The 21,489-nt window shown below is 40.7% G+C and overlaps 1 protein-coding gene across 1 annotated transcript in view; it reads left to right on the forward strand.

The window, feature by feature from the left end:
• Positions 1-16,424, forward strand: part of slx9 (SLX9 ribosome biogenesis factor) — a 39,004-nt gene extending 22,580 nt beyond the window's left edge. Inside the window, exons 3-6 of the mRNA XM_084713558.1 lie at positions 5,781-5,849; positions 9,474-9,648; positions 15,632-15,697; positions 15,805-16,424. Of these exons, the coding sequence (XP_084569684.1) occupies positions 5,781-5,849; positions 9,474-9,648; positions 15,632-15,697; positions 15,805-15,931 (437 nt within the window). The 3' untranslated portion in view covers positions 15,932-16,424. The remainder of the gene's footprint in view (positions 1-5,780; positions 5,850-9,473; positions 9,649-15,631; positions 15,698-15,804) is intronic.
• Positions 16,425-21,489: the final 5,065 nt, after the last annotated feature.

The raw sequence follows: 21,489 nt of genomic DNA on the forward strand, positions 1-21,489 counted from the left end.
ACTAATGGGTTTTGATGCAGAAAAAATTTAGTCTTTGTTTTCCAGCCTTTTCTATTACAATATAAGCTTATGCACAGCATCATGTGACATTGTCATTACATTGTTTGGCCACTATGTCATATTAGTTTCAAAACCCAACACTCTACCTGGGGGCTTGATGCGTCTCTCACTTGTATGTCTTTTTCCATTTCTCTGTCTAAACTGAGGGGACAAAGGCACAAACGGGGACAAAAGAGAGGAAGTGATACAGATAATGGAAACGCCCAGTCACTGATGATATTCTTAGTGTGGGTATTTTCCCTTTTCCTCATGATTCTTTTCCACTCTGAGCTGTTTTACACAACCATCCTCACTGAATATTGGGTGGAGGTCCAGGCACCAACGCATATATCTATTTCCCCCCCAAACCAGAAGTCGGTAGCTACTATTAGATTAGAATTTCTGTCCAGTATTGAACACATTTTACTGTATTTTTCCTCACTCTCACTCTCACACACACCAACACATACACAGACATGTTGTCACAGTGTATTTGCCACCCCGCCTGGCTTCTCTTGCCCCTGAGGATGTCCTGACAACAGGGAACCTCAAGGTGGCTTTGCTGATAAAATGACATTAAAAAAAGTTCCCTTCCAGCCCCAGGAGGTTCTTCTCACAAAGGTGGAAAGTAGATAGGACTGTCACTGCTGACTCTCTCTCCACTGTGCACCCTGCGTGTTTACGTACTTTTCCTTTTTTTTTCCATTTGGAAATGGAACTTTGGGTCCCTTCCACAGTATTTCCATCACTATATCCATCATTTAACACATTAAATAATGGGATAAATAATTGGTTGCAGTCTGTATCAGTTCTGAAGTTAAATTAGGGAATTTAAAAGTGAGGTGCCATTTCTTAGAGGAAGTCTCAGTATTTTCCAGGCTGCTGCAAGATACATTTCCATGTATTTATTGAAGAACCCTGATTCTAAAAAGTCGGGATGCTGTGCAAAGCATAAAACGGAGTCCAATGATTTGCAAATTCTTTTCAATATTTATTCAGTTAAATACAGAGCAGACCAGACATTTAAGGTTCAAACCAACAAACTTTGTTTTGTTGAAAGATACACTTATTCTGAATATGATTTCTGTAACACGTTCCAAAAACGTTGGGACAGGAGCATACCGGGACACTTTTTTTTTTTTTTTTTTTTTTTTTTACAACACTGAGTCAGTGTTTGGGAACTGATGACACTAATTGTTGAAGTTTTTGAAAGTGAAATTCTTTTTTTCTTGCTTGATATACGACTTCAGCTGTTCAACAGTTCAGGGTCTCTGTTGTTGTATTTTGTGCTTCATAATGCACCACACATTTTCAACAGCAGGTCTGTCCAGTACCTGAACTCTTTCTATGAAGACACAATGTTGTGACACACAACACACTATGTGTCTTGGCATTGTCTTGCTGAAATAGCAGGGATAGCAGCATATGTTGCTCCAAAAGCTGTATGTACCTTTCAGAATTAAACAAACTCTAAAAAATGCCCCATACCATTACAGATGCTGTCTGTTGAAGTTAGCACTAGGAACAATCTGGATGGTCCTTTTCCTCTTTAGCCCAGAGGACACAACTTCCATGATTAGTGAAAATAATCTGAAATGTGGACTCGTCAGACCACAGCACACTTTTCCACTTTGCGTCAGTCCATCTCAGATGAGCTCTGGTCCAGAGAAGTCTGCAGTGTTTCTGGATGTTGTTGATATATGTCTTTCTCTTTGCATGGTAGAGTCTTAACTTACATTTGTAGATGCAGAGACAAACTGTGTTTACTGACAACAGTTCCCCAAAGTGTTCCTCAGCCCGTGTAGTATCCTTTATACAATGATGTGGGTTTTTAAAGCAGAGCTGCCTGAGGGGTAGGGCTGGGCGATATAGCCTAAAAAAGAAATCTCCGATTTTTTCACAAAAAATCCCGATTCACGATTGAAATCGATTTTTTTCACCCCCTACCTAAAATCAATTTGCAGATGACAAAGAAATTGTTCAAAACAATTTTATTTTGTTTAAATTTTCCCTTTTGGGGTTTAAGTTACATAAACAAGCCACAAAAAAAAGAGATGGCAAGCCTTGCCTGCCATTGTAAACTGCCAATGTAACTTTTCAGTAAGCTTTATCTAGTTTCAAAATGACACAATGCACTCTAAAACTAACTTAAAAAAATAAGTAAAACATAAAATTATAAGACCCTTTTTTGAGGTTGATAAAATAAAGTGCAAACAAAACTCTCAGTTACCTGAACATGTTTTGCATAATAAAGAGGTGCTTGTGTGGTAAACAAAAAGTATTTGGTCACTATTTTAATTCCCTGAATCATGTTAACTAAATTAAACATCTGCATCAAATAAAATTAAAAATTAAATTAAAAATGAAATAGTAGCCTACCATTGTAAACAACTGTGAAAATGTAACTTTTCAGTAAGCTTTTCTAACTGACAGTGACATAAACATAACATGAAATAAAATGTATGTGACCCTTTTTGACAAAACATTTACAAAAGTTTAACAACTTGCTATTCAGTATTCAGTTACCTTCACATATTTTGCATAATAAAAAAGTGCCTGTTAACAAAATTAAACATCTGCATTCACAGCATTATCAACTGCATCAAATAGTAGTGCATGAGGTGCTTCTTTGCTGTTTCTAAACATTTTTCGCCAGGAAGACAAGCCTGTCCACTACCTCAGGCTTGAGGCATGCACGGTGGCATGTAACAATGCCCCCCCCAACACTGAAAACCCTCTCAGAGGGGGCACTTGTAGCTGGGACTGAGAGGTATTTCTTTGCCAAATTACTTAGCCTTGGAAAGTTAGGTTGGTGGCGCTTCCACCAGTCAAGTGGATCTGTGTCTGGGTCAACCTCAGGGGTCAATAAGTACGACGTCAGCTCAGTCTCTATTTTCACTGCCTCTGGCTGGTCAGGAGATGACACTGGTGCATTCTTCTTGAAGAAGGCAGCTAAAGTCATTTTTTTCTTGGGCAGAGGCTGTTCTTCTTCACACACCTGCACAGGTGGACCAGGCTGCTGTGGTGTACTCTTGTCAGCAGGAGCAAGAGACATGAGTTCAGTGACAGCTCTTTTTTTGACTTGTTCCACCTTGTCTGGGTCAATGTAGGTTGTACGGAATCTTGGGTCCATCAGTGAGGAAATGTCCAGCAGTTCATCCTGCACAGCATTGCTGTATTTGTCATTGAGGTACTGCATTATGTTTCCTTTTATTGTTGCAGTGAGCTCTGTGTCTTCTGCCTCTCGCTGTAGGAGACTGGTTCTGAACAAATGGAGCACTGGTTTAATGCATGAAACGCTGACATATGACTCGCCAGAGAGTGCGTCAGTAAAGTCTTGGAGTGGTTTCACAGCTTTATTTATGGATTCTAAGACTTCAAGATCTTGCCAAGTGGGTACAAGATGGCGACTTCTCTTGTCCGAACCCAGGACACGGACTATGGCCTTCTCCTGTTCGAGAAACCTCTCAATCATCTTTTGGGGTGAGCCCCATCTGGTTGGGGACTCTGTTACTAGCTGATGAGTGGGTAGACCCAGCTCAGCCTGCACTTCAGCCATCTCTTTTCTTTTTTTCCAGCTGTAAGAAAAGGCAGACACAGCCTTTTTACAAACCCCAACTGCACGTTCGACTCGTGGGTCCTTCACACCGTTCTCTGTGATAGATAAAGAATAAACAAGCAAAACAAATTTTAGTGGAACATGACCTACATTCACAAACTTGTCTGTCTTCACATATCTGCATTTTATTAATGCACACAAAGAGCATGCACACAAGTTATTATAGTTTTGTATTTTTCCATTAGTTTTCTTTTTGTTTTAGTATTTATTTTTTGTTTTCAATTCAGTTTAATTTCGGTTAGTTTCCAGAGTCTGTTTCCTTGTTTCAGTTTAGTTTTTTATTGTTTAAAAGTATTTAGTAGTTTCAGTGTTTTTATTATGCACACAAATGTATGCATGTGCACAGACACACACACACACATACACACACAGTAGCATGTACTGTGTATACCATTATATTTAATCATGCAGATTTTGTGAAAGTATATGTTGGTTTGATCTAATGCATCACTCACATCATGCATTAATTAGGCTTTCCATGTCGTTTTCGAATGGGGAAATAGATATCACTTGATTCTTACCTATAGCACAGTTCAATCTGTGTCCAAAGCACTGAAGGCTGGGCCACTCATTGTCTTTCAGAGCTTTGATCATGTTGGTACCGCTGTCAGTGGTCATACAGGTGAGTCGGTCCTCAGCAAGATTCCACGAGCTCAGAACGTCTTTTAGTCCCTGGGCAATTATTTCCCCTTTGTGATCATCGGGAAAGTAAGCCGTTTGGAGGCAGACGCTTCGCAGAGTCCAGTTGTCGCTTACGAAGTGCACCGTTAAACTTAGGTAGGGCTGCATCACTCTGCTGGACCACAGATCGGTTGTTGCAGAGTAGAACGACACTCCTTCGAGCTCCGTAGCGATCCTTTGGCGTGTACTGTTATACAGCTGAGGCAAGGCAACTTCAGAAAAATGTTTGCGGCCTGGTAGCACGTACCTGGGATCCAAAACTTTCAGCAGGTGAATAAACCCCGGCTTTTCCACGGTGTATATGGGCACCATATCTCTTGCAATATACATCGCGACTGCATCCGTGACAGCTTTCCACCGGGCTCCTTTCTTATCATACGGGATACAGTTTGTCAATGTTTCCAAGACGGTGGGTTGTTTTTTGGTGGCGGTGCTTGGGCTGCCGCGGTCTTGTTCATTTCGTAGGGAGCAACACCTCTCCCACTCGGCAGCATGCCTCTGTTTGAGGTGCTGCAGTAAATTGGTAGTACTGCTACCTTTGGTAGCAACAGCCTTTAAACAGACTTTGCAGCGAGGTGCTGTTTGTTCTGTGTCTGACGCCACAAACCCGAACCAATTCCAAATAACTGAGGATACGTTTCCTTTCTTCGGAGTGAGCTCTGCACCGCATGCGGCCATGTTGTTTGTATATCAAGCATAGGTATCAAGCGCGGAGGGGGGAGGGGAGGGGGGATGCGCAGTCCGCGCTCTCTGAACTACGGGAGCCCAGCAGGCAGGCGCTGGTGGCGGATGTTGATGAGAAAATCGATTTTCATTAAAACAAATCGACATTAAGTACAAATTCGAATTAATCGATAAAATCGATTTATCGCCCAGCCCTACTGAGGGGTCAAAGGTCAGACATTCAGTGTTGGTGTTCAGCCTTGACCTTACGTACAGAGATTTCTCTGGATTCTCTGACTCTTTTAATGATATTGTAGATTGTGTGGCCAATAAGAAATGCTCTTCTCAAACTGTTGGACTATTTGCAGTTTTTCACAAAGTGGTGAACCTCATCCCATCCATGCTTGTGAACAACTGAGTCTTTGGAGGACGCCCCTTTAATACTCAATCATAATGCTGTCACCTGTTACCATTGCACCTGTGTCCCCGTGAAATGTTCCAAACAGGTGTTTTTGGAGCGTTCCACAACTTTCACAGTCTTTTGTTTCTGCTGTCTCAACTTTTTTGGAGGCATCAAATTCAGGCGGAGGCTCGCTGTAGCTCACAGCCAAGTCTTCCCTCGCCACCTTTGATGTATCTTCAACACATTTATGAATTTGCTTCTCTTCATGTTTAATTAGCAGGCTTCTCCCCCTGCCAAGCTGGGTTTGATGTGAGCTGTCACCTAACTCTCCCTGTGTGTGTGTGTCCGTCTGTCTGTCTGTGTATGTTTTCACAGGCCCAGAAGAAAAGAAAGTCAAGTCAAAGAAAGAGAAGATGAAGGAGAGGAGGGAGAGATGGCTCAACAGTGAGTTTAGATCAACACTCAGCACTTTAGGAGGAATGTACCAGCACACATCATTTACACTTCACCACATCACCATGGCCTCTACACTATTAGAAATAAAGGTGCCTACTGGAACCATAAAGGGTTTTTCAGCTTGTCCGCATGGGAGAACCCTTTTTGGTTACTGGTAGAACCATTTCCAAAGGTTCCAGTTGGAACCCATGCTGAGAGTTCTACCTTGAGCCCAACATGAAAAAAAGCAATCATCAGACTATATGGATAGCAATTAGCATATATATATGCCCAATCCTACCTAGAAACATCTGCGAAAAGGCTTCACCCAGAACCTCCCATGAGAGGTTCTACAGAGGAACCCTTCTATGGTGTGCTGGTTTCACTCAGAACCCTCTCTAAGGCCACCCAGGGGGTTCTGTAGAGAACCCATTTATATTCAAGGGTTTCATCTTGAACCTACCTAGGGGATTCTACATAGAACCCCTTTATGCTCCAAGAATGTCATCTAGAATCTATCCAGGGGATTCTACCAAGAACTTTTATATCTCAGGGGTTTTATTTAGAACCGACCCAGGGGGTTCCACTAGAAACCTTTTTATATTCCAAAGGTTTCATGTGCAACCCATCCAGAGTGTTCTCCTGAGAACCCTTTTATATTTCAAGGATTTAGGTTTAGGATTAGGGTTTACTCAACCCATTCAGGAGGTTCTACCAAGAACCTTTTTAATACTCAAAAGGTTTTATCTAGAACCTACCGATGGGGTTTCTACCAAGAACTCGTTTGTATCCAAGGATTTTATCTAAAGCTCACCCAAGGGGTTCTACCAAGAACCCTTTTAGATTCCAAGGGTCTTATCTAAAATTCACCCAGTGGGTGCTACTGAGAACCCTTTTATATAGTATAAAGAACCCTTGACAAATGAATTAAAGGATTTCAACAATCATTGAAGAAGTCTTTCTTTCAAAAAGGGTTCTTTGGATGAAAGGGATTCTTGATGGAACCTCTAGTCTTACAAAAAACCTTCCACAAACCATTATTCAAAAAAGAAGAACCCTTTTGGCACCATTATTTGCAAGAGTGCAGTATTAATACTAGTCTTTCTTCTCATAAAGAAACTGGGCTGTACAACTTTAATGCAACATATTAAATGATAGTCTGGACAAGAACATCTTACCAACTTGGCATCTGTGAATTCTCCCTTGTTAATATGAAATGAGTTTTTCTTGGTGATTTAGTTTTCAACTTTTTGTTCATTGCAGACTTTATTGTCCCAGTTAAGACAGTAATGTGATGAAATTTTGGCAGTAGAGACATTTTCTTTTTCCTTCTTTCCTTCCCATGAGTTTCAGGTGATTGGCAGTATGATAGCAGCAGTAAGGTATATTTAAATAATGAGTTGATGGATTATCTCACACTGTAGCAGTGAATGTCTGAAGGGAGGAAAATGAGCACTGATTCCCAAAACTGAGCCGATTGTGTTCACACACAGGAATGATGGAAAGAACAGGGGTAACCTTAACAAACACAATTGACATGACTCAATTATCAGTTTCATTGTAAGCTGTGATTAAATTCCTAACAGTTAGTGTTTTCATTTCAAATTTGATCATTAAAACTGTTTGGACCTCTGATTTTAAAAACTCTTGGTTAATACAGTCCAACTGTAAAAGGGTTAGGGTTAGGGTTAAACTTTAAACACTTCTGCAACTATCCCTCAAAAATGTTGACCACTTATGACAAAGACGTGTAAGGATGCTTTACAGTTTAACAGTAAACTTGTCTGAAGTGACATCAGGGCACTGAAACAGTCAACTTTCACCTATATTTTTAAGGATTATAAATAACTATAAATAAAAGTACACAAATAGAGCAAAATGTATGTATATATAAAACCTGAGTTAATAAAACAGATCAAATATACATAAAAAGCTGCCTATAAAGCTAATAAATAAGCACAGTCTGCATTATGTTCTGTTAAAAAATAAAGTTTTCATTCTTTTGGGTCCATCTTTGAGTCTGTAATTATAACTCCTCTCCGCAGCACCACCAACATCATCACTGCCGCCATCATGTCCCATAATTACGATCAAGCCTGTAACCTTACCCTTCTGCTGAGCCAATCAATTCCTGGGTAACACAACACATATCCTGTTTAGGCGTATAATTAGGTGCTAATGGCCGCGCAACTCAATCCTGCTGAAACCCAAGAGCGACTCCAAACTGACAGTTTTCAGGAATCAGAAGAAAATTAGAATGAAATATTAGCTTTTTGTCAGATCATTGACACAAGCAAAGGACACCACAGTTTGACCAATGTGGATTTTTACAGGCTAATGCCACTATTTAAGGATTCGAGCTCATGATTTTAGATAGTTTGCACTTTAGTCAGTGCTTTTCTTTGATTTTTATACCCAGTAAACCACTAGGGTGCAGGTGAAGAGGCACCAGACATATTTTCCTTGTGTTTATTACAGGACAAAATATTCACCAGAGATGCAGTCAAAGCCTGGAAGTTCCTGACACTGATTTGTCGTTCCTGTCATACCTTGTTAGCAAAAATAGGTTTATGTTTGCTTTCAGTCTGACTATGAAAAGGCTCATCATCCATGTTCATGAAGCCACCATATGCACACATGCTTAATTTGGGTGTGCAAGCAAATCAAGATTCATCAGAATCAGTGATTCTCATTTCCTTAATGTTCGTTTGACTCGATTAAATTTACTTAACTGGTTTGTGGTGAGTTCAGCAACAAAAGTAACAAAAATAAGAAAACATACCCTTCTAGATTCATCATGTGAAGCATGCTGTCCCAAAAAACATTTTCCAAACTAAAACACTGTAGTTTACTGAAATAAAAATAAAAACTAGATTTGTAGGAAAATACAAAAACTAACTGTGACACTATTCTGTACGTACAAGACTAAAAAATAAATATTATAATATATGATAATATTATAGAAAAAATCTCAAAACAAACACTGAAACCAATAAAAATGAAACTAAAACAAAACATTTTACATTATAAAAGGTAAACAACAACACCTTTTTAAACAAAAACAAAGCTTAACTAAAGTAAATAAAAATAAAAACTAATGAAAAAAAAATTTAAAAACTCAGAATCACTGGAAAAAGAGGAGCAAATGGACTTTTGTTTTGTTTGACTTTTGTTTGTTGTTCTTGTTTATACTTTTTTTGAAACTGTAATTTAAAAAGTGACAAATCAATGGGAGGAAAGAGAGAAAAGACATTCAACTGGACATTGAGGTCACACTATTTTGTTGGTGTTGTTTCTAAACAAGTACTGTGAAGTTTTTCTTTGACACTGTCAGGCTAGTGCTTGCTCATGGTGAGAGCTGTTGAGTCTCTTTAAAATACTCTAACTTGTATTATGATTTGGCACTGAAACAAACAAAGTGTTTGTGTTGACAGCCAGATCAGAGGCTGTTTTCATTAGCTTTACATGAACAGGCCTGTGTCAACCACCAGCGTCAGACTGTAAAATGTGTTCCTCATGTCATTAAACTTTTAAACTGTTCCATGCTTCACTCTGACATTTCTCTGTGTGTGAGTAACAAATGAACCCCCTGAGCCTTCACGCACATTCACCCTCGCTTCACTTTTCTCTCAGAGATCAGCTCCATCAAACAGGCCAAGGAGCGGCAGGCGGCCGAGGCCCGGAGGCAGGCCACACCCGTGGTGGGAGACATGAGGCCGCTGGCCGACGCCCTACCAGAGCTCTCTCAGCTCGTCGCCCCTGCTGCCACAGCCCCCTCCACTCGCCGCAAGAGCAGGAAAAACAAATCGTAAGTGCAAAGGTGCCCGCTGCAGCAGGCTTCAGGTGTTGTGGATTTTCAAGTGTGTTGCTCCATGATTATCACATTTCTGTTGACCTTGAGAAGAGATAAACACATGAATATGGCAGCCGTGATGGCGTGAGTATCAGCAGAGTGACTGATGAGTCTCCATCTGCTGTCTGTTGTCACACTGTCAGTAGCACGTTGTCACGTTTCATCAACAAATATTATTTGGATATAAAAGTGAATGATGAGCTGCATAGAGAAGTTTTTTATCATACATTTTAGACCTTTTGTAGTGTTTCATTGTGCATCCTTCAAATTCAAAAAAACATCCTGGCTTGTTCCTCTGCAGTGTGTTGACACGTAAATGTCTGCTTTGGACCAACTTTTTAAAGACTATTTTACACTGCATGCTGTGATACATATACAGCAGGTCAATCTGCATGTCATTTTGCATGTCAACTACGGGATGTTGAGTTAAAATACCTTAGCATCTGGTTGCTAGGGTGTTTGTGAGTGGTTGCTAAGCCATGCGAACAGGGGACAATCTGAGTGTACAACAGTTATATAGTTCCAAAGTCAACCAGTACCTCCCCAAAATAAGACAGGAAATGTTCATGTTCATGTTTATTTTTTAGTCAGGTAAAAATTAAGATATCAGATAATATGAAGGACATAATTTTAAAGCAATTTTCTGTATGTTTAAACACTATTTTGTGTGCTGCAGCAAGCTTGCACCACATAGCAAAACTAGAACTTTATTCTATATTTGCTGCATGTAGCAAGTCTGCTACAGCCACAGTGCACTGCAGCTGGTATAAATACACACAACACAAAGACAACAGACTAAATTGAGCACAATTTAATCAATATAGTTACTCATTGGTCGAAAAAATGTTGCATATATTTAAAAGCCATTTAACACAGCCTGGATGCAACCTTATTTCATTTTCTTGATCAAAATACTGCTGAAACACACTGGTTTTAAAAGATGTTACGAAGATGGGAGTGTTACATTTTAGATGCAGCAGTTGATCCGCGTTGCAAGTTAATCAAATATTAATTATTATTTTAGACAACTAATATTTCTGGTGACAGTTAGTGAGGATAGCAACATTTAATAATCCAGTCCAGAGATTTTCAAAGTGAGATGTGGGTCTCTCCTTAGAGGCACCAAACAGTTTGAGGGAGGGGAAGCTCTGTGAATGGAAGTGAAAAAATATTACACTAGTTACCTAAAGGAGATCACATAAAATAGCCTCAATGTGTGAGATCTGATTAAAGAGATGGTTCAGAGATACAGTACTGGATAATTTTACCGTTTTCCGTTAGTTGGTAACTTATAAATTGTTGTCTAACATGCACCGATCCGTCTGTCAATCTCACGCTCCATCCTCCCCTCACTCGTAAACAAGACCCCAAAATACTTGAACTCCTCCACTTGAGGCAGGAACTCTCCTCCGACCTGTAGGGAGCAAGCCACCTTTTTCTTGTCGAGAACCATGGCCTCAGACTTGGAGGTGCTGATTCTCATCCCAGCCGCTTCGCACTTGGCTGCAAACCACCCCAGTACATGCTGAAGGTCCTGGTTCGAAGGAGCCAACAGGACAACATCATCTGCAAAAAGCAGAGATGAAATCCTGTGGTCCCCGAACCGGACTCCCTCCGGCCCCTGGCAGCGCCGAGAAATTCTGTCCATAAAAATAATGAACAGAACTGGTGACAAAGGGCAGCCCTGCCAGAGTCCAGCATGCACCGGAAACAGGTCTGACTTACTGCCGGCAATGCGAACAAAGCTCCTGCTCCGGTCATACAGAGACCATACGGCCCTTGGCAGAGGGCCCCGAACTCCATACTCCCGAAGCACCTCCCACAGAATGCCACGAGGGACATGGTCGAATGCCTTCTCCAAGTCCACAAAACACATGTGGACTGGTTGGGCAAACTCCCATGAACCCTCAAACACCCTGCAGAGGGTATAGAGCTGGTCCAGTGTTCCACGACCAGGACAAAAACCACATTGTTCCTCCTGGATCCAAGGTTCGACTATCGGCCGAATTCTCCTCTCCAGTACCCTGGAATAGACTTTACCAGGGAGGCTGAGGAGTGTGATCCCCCTATAGTTGGACACACCCTCCAGTCCCCTTCTTAAATAGAGGAACCACCACCCCAGTCTGCCAGTCCAGAGGCACTGTCCCCAACTGCCATGTGACGTTGCAGAGGCGTGTCAACCAAGACAGCCCTACAACATCCGGATACTTGAGGTACTCAGGGTGGATCTCATCCACCCACGGTGCCTTGCCACTGAGGAGCTTCCGAACTACCTCAGTGACTTCAGCTTGGGTGATGAATGAGTCAACCTCTGGGTCCCCAGCTTCAGCTTCCTCTACGGAAGGTATGTCAGTGGGATTGAGGAGATCCTTGAAGTATTCCTTCCACTGTCTGACAATATCCCCAGTTGAAGTCAACAGCTCCCCACCACCACTGTAAACAGTGTTGGCAGGGTACTGCTTCCCCCTTCTGAGGCTCCGGACGGTTTGCCACAATCTCCTCAAGGTCAACCAGTAGTCCTCCTCCATGGCCCCCCCGAACTCCCATACCCGAGTTTTTGCTTCTGCAACTGCCTGGGCCGCAGCGCACTTGGCCTGCCGGTACCCGTTGGCTGCCTCAGGAGTCCCATGAGCCAACAAAGCTCGATAAGACTCCTTCTTCAGCCTGACGGCATCCCTTACCTCTGTTGTCCACCACCGGGTTCGGTGATTGCCGCCGCAACAGGCACCAGAGACCTTACGGCCACAGCTCTGAATGGCCACATCAACAATGGAGGTGGAGAACATAGTCCATTCGGACTCAATGTCTCTGGCCTCCTTCGGGATCTGGTCAAAGCTCTCCCGGAGGTGAGAGTTGAAGAGCCCTCTGACAGAGGGTTCCTCCAGATGTTCCCAACAGACCCTCACAATACGTTTGGGCGTGCCAAGTCTGTCCAGCTTCCTCCTCTGCCAGCAGATCCACCTCACCACCAGGTAGTGATCAGTTGACAGCTCAGCCCCTCTCTTCACCCGAGTGTCCAAGACATATGGCCGAAGGTCAGTTGACACGACTACAAAGTCGATCATTGACCTCCGACCTAGGGTGTCCCTGTGGTGTTCGTTATGGACAAACCATGACTAGCACAAGTCCAATAACAGAACACCACTCAGGTTCAGTTCGGGGGGGGCGTTCCTCCCAATCACCCCCCTCCAGGTAACACTGTTGCCACCCACGTGGGCGTTGAAGTCCTCCAGCAGAACGACAGAGTCCCCAGTCAGAGCACTTTCCAGCACCCTTCCCAAGGTCTCTAAGAAAGCCGGGTACTCTGCACTGCCGTTCAGCCCATAGGCCGAAACGACAGTGAGGCACCTATCCCCGACCCAAAGGTGCAGGCCGACGACCCTCTCGTTCACCGCGGAAAAACTCCAACACATGGCGGCTGAGCTGGGGGCTATAAGCAAGCCCACAATATTTTCAGTTTTCATTGATGTTGCGTTTTGTTACATTTGTAGATTTCCCCAGAAGTAACCTTGAAGAATTGACAGATAGGTCTAGTTTTTTTTTGACATTGTAATGCAGAAATAATGCACATCATAACTTTAAGTAATGAACACAGGACAGAACAGTTTCTTTTCTCACATGCTTCTTTAGGCAAGTCACAGTATTGCATGATAAGGTCAGAATTATGAAAAATATATTATAGAAACAGAAAAAGTTTCATAATAACAACAACAATGACTGTTTTCTCTATTTTACAGCTTAATTCTTATAAAATTTCAATGTAGTTTTCCTCGGAGTGCCTCCAATGCTCTGTCATACCTGGTGATGGAGAGTGGTCAGACAGTTGTATGGCTCATGTCCAAACTTTTGTCTCCCGTCAGAAAGAAACATTTCAGATCCTCTTCAGGAAGACAGATTAGCCTCACTATCACTGACTGAACAGGACTCTGGGTAATGAAGCAAGTCAGAGAGGGTTGTGCTGCAGCTGAAACCGGTGTGGACAGGTCCAGTGTATCAGAGTAGGTGAGGAGTTACTGTCAGTGAAAAGAGGGAGGCAGGTGAGTGTAAAAGGGTTGGTGAGTGTGAATAATGACACGATAAAGAAGCAGGACATCGTGTGAATGAAAGCGGAACAGAGAATCCATCAAATACAATCCTGATTATTTGATGCAAAAGCCAAATAAAAGCAGTCACTGCAGGATGCATAAATCCTGTCTGATACCAAGTTTTTCAATGATCTGTCTTCTCTGTGGAGCTCTGCCTGCCTCCTCTTGCACTGCATCTTTTATGTGATGGAGTAGTTTTTCTTGTGGTCGTAAATGTGATCGTAAAAGTTCCACAGCTCAGAGTAGAGGGCTCATTTTCATCAGATCCTGCTCTGCGCTAGTAACAGATGAGTTGAGTGGACAGCAGTGCTGTGGCTGCAGCACCAGCCATTATATCACAACAGCTCTGGGCTCTGGTTCTGTATGTGACACCAAAAAGTGCTGCACAATTCATTGCAATTGCAATCGCAGAGATGACCTGGCCTAAAAATCTTGTTCTCCAGAGCAAAGAAAACATATTTGTTTGATACAATTATGATTTTATTTTGTTTTATTTTCAGTGAACATGACAATTGTAATGCAAAACTGATCATTTCCACCAATTGTATCACATATTCCAATCATGATTTCAGTCAAAATAAACACAATAGGACTTTTTTTTTTTACCAAACTGTGCAGCCCTAACACCAAACTACCTTCAATACAAGACATTACTGGTTCATCATTTTTGCTTTTTTTTGTAAATCCAAACAAAATTAAAAATCTGCAAATTTTCATATCCATATACTAAATTCTATAATTCTTGAGGAGATAAGCATAAATAAATAAGCTCTGTTGACATTAGGGGTTGACTGATGCGTTTTTTTTTTTTGTTTGTTTGTTTTTTTCAGGGCCAATTATTAGTAAGCAGGAAAATTGTACTGAAATGCCCTTAAGCATATGTTTAAAGTCCAGTGGAAACCTCTCACAACTGGCCGGGTCAAATTAATGCATGATGATGATGATTTTGTTTTCTTTATTTATAATGCAGGTTACCATCTAACCAGATATTGTATCTTTACTATTGCTAACTCAACAGCTGGATGGGAATGATGGTGAAAAATGCACTCGCTCAAACGTTGAAATTCTCTTATTTCAGTTTCTTAAATGTGAATATTTTCTGGTTTCTTTTCTCCTCTCTGACAGTAAACTGAGTATCTTTGAGTTGTGAACAAAATGAGAAACATTGATCAATATTTTCTGACATTTTATGGACCAAAGAACTAATCAATTAGTGGGAAAATTAGTGTCAGATCGACTTTTCACTGTTTTTCATCACCAACTGATCGATCATTTGTGAATATAATGGACAGATTGATGGGCAGTAAATTATTTGCAGCTCTAATCTTGATGCATGTTATTGCACATATACACACACATTAAATACTTTATAAATGATACATAAATGCATTTAGGCTGAGTTAACAGGACATCTCATGGGGCCTCATTTACTAACGTGCATAGAAATGTTCTTACTTTGGGCACAAAATAAGTTCCCAGGCAAAGTCACCATCTGTAAGCACAAATTTGTTTGTGAATGAGGCTCATTGTTTTTATTTCCTCTCATCCGGAAAATGATATAGAACATTTTAGACTACTGAATTATCAGAATATAATTAAGATACCACTAAATTTCTTCCATTGTCTTTTTATTTATTTAATGACCCAAATAAAATCTCCTTTGACACACCTGTGGGTCCCGACCCAGTGTTTGGGAATGAAAATCGAAACTCAACAGTCAGCTAAGATAGCATATTACAGTGTTATGTATTTGATGCAGGCCAGATATGTTGGATGAATTGGAACATGCTATCATGATTTTGTGGTGGTGCATGTAAAACTGTCTCTGTCTTTGTCCTGTGTCTTCCCCGCAGGCCGGTGAAGAGACCAGAGCCGACAGATTTCAGTCAGATGAAACAGTCACAGAAACGTAAACTCCTGTAAGCAGCCTTTCAAATTCTTCTTGTCCATATCCTCCACATGCAACAGTGAAATCACTCCCTCCTTTAAAAATCCGAACGTGTCTGCGTTTTTGCCTTTATTGCAGGGAAACGGAGATGAGCCGGTTTAGTGATGCAGTAAAGACGCTATCTGCCAAAATGAATCCTCTGGTGGATATCGGTGAGCAGCTCAGGAAGAGGATGAGACAGGAAGAAGAGCAAGGTCCCTGCTAACATCGAAGTGCTTCCACAGATGTTAAAGGTTAACTTTAGTAATTTTCAACCTGGACACTATTTTCCAATGTTTTGTGTCTAGGTGACTAATGGGGGACAACAGTTCTTGTCATCAAAGTACATCCATTAAAAGTGCTTTTTTTTTTTAACCACTGATAGGCTCAGATTGTTATTGTAAGTCTGACAACATTATGGAAAGGATCCCTTCAGAGAGAAAGCTTTTTGTTAAGGAGTAAGATCCTTTTTGTTTGAGACAAAGCCAGTGGGAGAAGCAGTGGAGAGAAAATGTGTCAAGCCAGAATATTATTCTACCTCAGTGAATTAAGGGTTTATTTCATCCAAACCAGAGTTGGGATTTTTTGGAGCAGCGGAAAGAGTAACCAAGACAGAGTTTTATTTTGTTTGTCGAGTTTGAATAAAGTGTGTATTACGAAAAGTTTGGTTTGGAGTTTGGTTAGCTTGGCGAGAACAATAAGACAGCTGTTTCTGGTTACTCTTTAACGAAAAGCTCTCTCTCTCTCTGTAGGGATCCTTTTCAGAAGGTCAGATTAACAATCTGAGCCAGTCAGTAGCAAAACAAGCACTTGTAGTGGGCAGCAGAGGCAGCTCCTAAGTAGTTTCAAAAATTGTTGTCCCCTTTAGTCCTTTAGACACAATAAGATGGGAAAATAAGGTTGAAAACAGGTCAGAAATGACTGTAGTTAACCTAATCAACAAATCCCAACCCCTTTACATCCTCAAGTTTTAAAGGTCACATCCATCAAGGACGCTGTTGTCTCCTCCCAGACAAAGATGCAAAGATGAGTGACATGAAATGTAGTTTATGTTGACTGTAACAGTTAATCTTTCAGTTTATTATCCATTATCTCCTCTTCAGTAATAAATCACAGGACACTTAATTATTTTTCATGTGTACTTTCTATATGTCACTTTTTAAGCAGCATTGGTTTTGGCTCGACTCACACACTTAATCAAACGGTGCACGTACAAACAAATCTGCCTTGTTTCTATCAACACCTACACAACCATCCCCACTCTTCTATTTTCAGTATCATCTCATTGTGCCGTATTCAGAATACGCCGAGTGACTCATCAGCAATAACCATAGCAACTCCACTGATCCATGTAAATGAACATCTTGTCAGGGCAACACTGAGCCACAAACTGAATGGAAATATTGTCAGACTGTTATCAGTGAGCAAATCAGCATGGTATGGAGAGATGTGCAAATCACGAGATCCAAGTGCTCGACGTGTGCATGCAGACTTCACATTTAAAGGACACTTGCCTGGATTTGTTCCAGAGTCTAAACTTCCTTTCACACAGTGCTGTCAAGTGTTGAGCTCAGTTAGTTAAATGGCTTTTCATATAATTAAATATCCACCATTACAAATTGATTTTATTTTAGTAATGTAAACACAATTATAAGACTATCTTATTCAACAAGTTTACCATGATGTTTCTCATATTTGAATTTTGTAACTGTCTTAAAACAGCGTATTTTATAGAAAAAGAAAAATGGATCAATATCACATTAAAACATGAAAAGTTTATAGTTGTAACAAATTGTTTTCATGTTATTTCAAGATTGGCAAATACAAACCACATTAGAACAAGAAATGTTTTTGGTTATAAAAATATACTGTTTGACATGAAACATTTCACACATATTCAACTTACACTGTTATAGCATAATATTAGCATGTTATGATAGACACAGCCTCTCATTCAATATCGTTTGTTTTAATGTTAAGCATTATTATTATTATTCTACATTGTAGATTAATACCAGAGTTGTCAAAACTAAAAAATATGTATTTATATGGAAGCAAGAAAAAATAAGAACAAAGCAAAATACATTTTTGCTTTTTCAGAATCTTTTTTTTTATGGTATATATTTTTTGGGCTTTTATGCCAGCTGAAGATATTCACTGCCTGGCCCAAAAAATCACCACCTGGATTTAACCAATCAAATAGTTCAGATCCTTCCATTGTATAATGACTGCAGTGATTAATATGTTTCAGCTGGTAACAAGTTATTGAACTCTAACTGATGCAGTGAGCAGCTTTTCATTTCTTGAACAACCATGTCAGAAGACAAATCCTGTGGTCGAGGAAAAGATGTTCCTCTGTTTCAGAAGAGTCAAATTATTGTCCTGTATCAAGCAAAGAAAACAACTAAGGAGACTGATGAAACTACTAAAACTAGGTTAAGAACTGTCCAACACATTATTAAAACCTGGAAGGATAGAGGAGAACCATCATCTTCAAGGAAGAAATGTGGTCAGAAAAACATCTTGAATGATTGTGATCAGAGATCATTTAAATGTTTGGTGAAACAAATCAGAAAAAATTCAACAGTAGGAACTCATTGCTATGTTTAATAAGAAAAGTATGAGCATTTCCACACACACAATGTGAAGTGAACTCAAGGGATTGGGACTAAAGAGCTTTGTAGCCTCAAGAAAACCACTTATCAGTGATGATAATCAGAAAAAAAGGCTTCAATTTGCTGGGGGGCATAAAGATTGGACTGTGGAACAATGGAAAAAGGTCATGAAGCTCAGTGTAAGCTCAATCAGGAAGACCTCATGCCTCATTCAGTCTAACTGTCTTTCTCTCCCTCTCTCTTTACCCACTTATTTCAATCAGCTATCCATGGGTGTTCACTCATTAAGTTAGCCAACCAGATTTAGCCACAGTCTCCATCAGTCAATCATCGTTGTGCCAGAACTTTAAATCTGTTCTCTCTGCGGCTTTCTGCTGTCATCTCTGGAATTGTTGCGAATGGCGTTGTAACAAGTTAATGCCTATTTCCTCAACCAGAGAAGAAACCCCCGTGTCATGTTGTTGTGGAAGCTCTGCCTCAAATAGTCATTTTTATTTAGTTTGTAGCCACATTAAGCTACACTGTACACCTTTCTGGCGTTTTGCTTATTTGTTTATCAGTGTGAAGCTAAATGTTCAGTCTTCAGGTCAAAATCAGTCATCTCCGACGTGCAGCAGGCCCAGTTCTGGGCCTGCTGCACGTTTCCACTTACCCCAGTGGAATCCAAGTCATCCAGTCTGAGATTCATACTCCAATCCATGGACAGCTTCCGGGTTGATGTCTCCAGCGTCCTCCTGGCTCCTCACCATAACTCGGCTAGTGCCGAGCTCTTTGGAATGGCCTATCCTGGTCCACTGCAGTACGACAATGCACCACAATTCCCCATCACCCGAGTCTTAGCTGGAATCAGTGCGCCACCTTTTTTCTTTTCAGCTGCTGGATCCAGGTCTGAGTGCGCACATGCCAGCCTCCAGCCAGCTCCATGCAAACATTCAGTCCTCGGAAAATACTTCAGCCCCCGTCATGTCATCAGCGCACCAGGCCTCATGTTGCATCTGTCTCTGTGTCGAGGTCTACCCACAGGACTACCAAGTTCACGCCAGTGCCGCTTCAGCCTCAGCCCTCTGGACATCGCTGGTCGTCGCAGCTCACCAGCGGTCTTCAGAGCTTCATTCATTCAGATTCAGATTCATTCAAAGCAAGAGAACCGACACAGTTCGAGTTGGTAACACCTCTCCTCACGCAAATGTTTGCATCTGTCTGCTGTTTTGCAAACAGCTTCCTCCCACGGTCCAGTTCAGGCTGCATACAGTTTGTAGTTCAACCTGAGAGTTTTTCATTTTTACAGTCCACCTGTCTGGCAAGTAATGCATTGTTGTAAATTTTATAATAGCACACCACCCAACGGGCTTCCCTTCTACAAGGAATAGGGATTTTTGCTGTAAATTTCCTAATAGTGGGGAAAATGACCTAAATGTAAAACTTAAAGATCATCTCAAGGTGTTAGAATGAATATATACACAGAACTTGCAAGCCTTGTTTTTAGATTTGACAGTGACATCATGGTTTAACATATGATGTCATATAACTTATACTCTGAGTAGTTTGCAACGAATACTTTGTACTTTGTAACACCAGTACTTTTACATGTAATTGAGTATTATTTTAGCAAATTTTCAGTACTCTTTCCAGCACTGCCAACAACAGACATAACTAATGTGACAAACAACAGCTTGTACAACATCACTCATACAGCAAACAACAACTTCAACAAAACCAACAAGATCGACCCCACCAGATGACATGACATCACTATACACTTATACACCATCTGTCAACTAAGTGCTCTACATATTATACGGAGCAGCATCCACACACACTGAGTTTGGTTATCTGCTTGTTTCACAGTTTGTTCAGTAGTACAATTATAGTCTGTACAAATGATCTTCAAGCCTGACTGGTTCAGGGGGACAGCACCCTATACCGTCTGCTGGGTGGTAGCAGTTCATATGCACTAAATAGGGGATGTGCTTCCTCTTTAATAATCGCCTGCTATTTCCTCACCACGCAGGAGTCACAGATCAATGTCATGCAATTTTGTTGTTGCCCAGTATTCTTACCTAGTTATTTACTATCTAAGCCACAGGACAGAAAGTTACAATGCTGTTCGAAGAATGGTAGAAGAGGACCATCACGTTTGTCCACTTCAAACTGTCTGACTTTATGCATGAAATATAGCCTGTCTTAATATATAGCATCTGTGTTTGAATTCCACGACAGTTTAGAATCTAATTTTATTCCTAAATGTTTGTAATCATCTACCATTTCATTGCCCTACTCATCAATACTCATTTCCTAGTGGGGGTCGATATCAGTCCTGAGCCAAGTTTTCTTAGTGTCATATGAGGAAACTGGACCTGCACCAATCAGCAAATTGATAAACTCATCCCCGATAATTGTTTTCATTATTATCTTGGATCACTACTACTTCACTAGTCTTTTGACCTTCATTTGGTTGTTTGGTTGTCAGACCTTTATTACTTTCCATTTATTTAAGTCGGTCTCTTATTGACCTTAATTTCTGTTTGGTCTTATGACCTTTTATTTCAGTTTGATCCCTGTGATCTTTTATTATTTTCCACACATTCACACACACAAAGAAAAAGGAAAATCAAGTTTGTGGACCTCATTCATGGTATTTTCTGTTTAGTTGTTGGACCAATAATTTCTCTTTGGGTATGCAGATCTAATTTCAGTTTGGTTGTAGGACTTTTTATTACTTTTAATTTTATTTAAGTAGGTCTCTCGAACTTAATTGTTTGGTGAACTGTTAGTATGGCACATTCTGACTTCATTACTTCGGTGGTTCAGTCTCTTTTTATTTATGTTTCTGCTCACACTACTTTTAACTATTATTAAGTTAGTTATTATTTTGGGACGGCATTGGTATTATGATCTGGGTTTGCTTCAGTTGCTCAGGTCGAGGTTCAGCAATGTTATGTGCCCAAAAAATGACAATGCCATGAGGCAAATAGTGAAAGATTGGTCCAGGGAGCATGAGACATCATTTGCACACATGTCTTGTTTACCAGAGTCCAGACCTGAACCCCACAGAGAATCTTTGGGATGTGCTGGAGACTTTACACAGCGGTCCAACTCTCCCATCATCAATTCAAGATCTTGGTAAAAAATTAACACAACTCTGGACAAGAATTTTTCCTGTTTATCT

This window comes from Lutjanus erythropterus, chromosome 24, assembly GCF_056507025.1.
Source record: "Lutjanus erythropterus isolate fLutEry1 chromosome 24, fLutEry1.hap2, whole genome shotgun sequence".
In the NCBI taxonomy this organism is placed as follows: Eukaryota; Metazoa; Chordata; class Actinopteri; order Lutjaniformes; family Lutjanidae; genus Lutjanus; species Lutjanus erythropterus.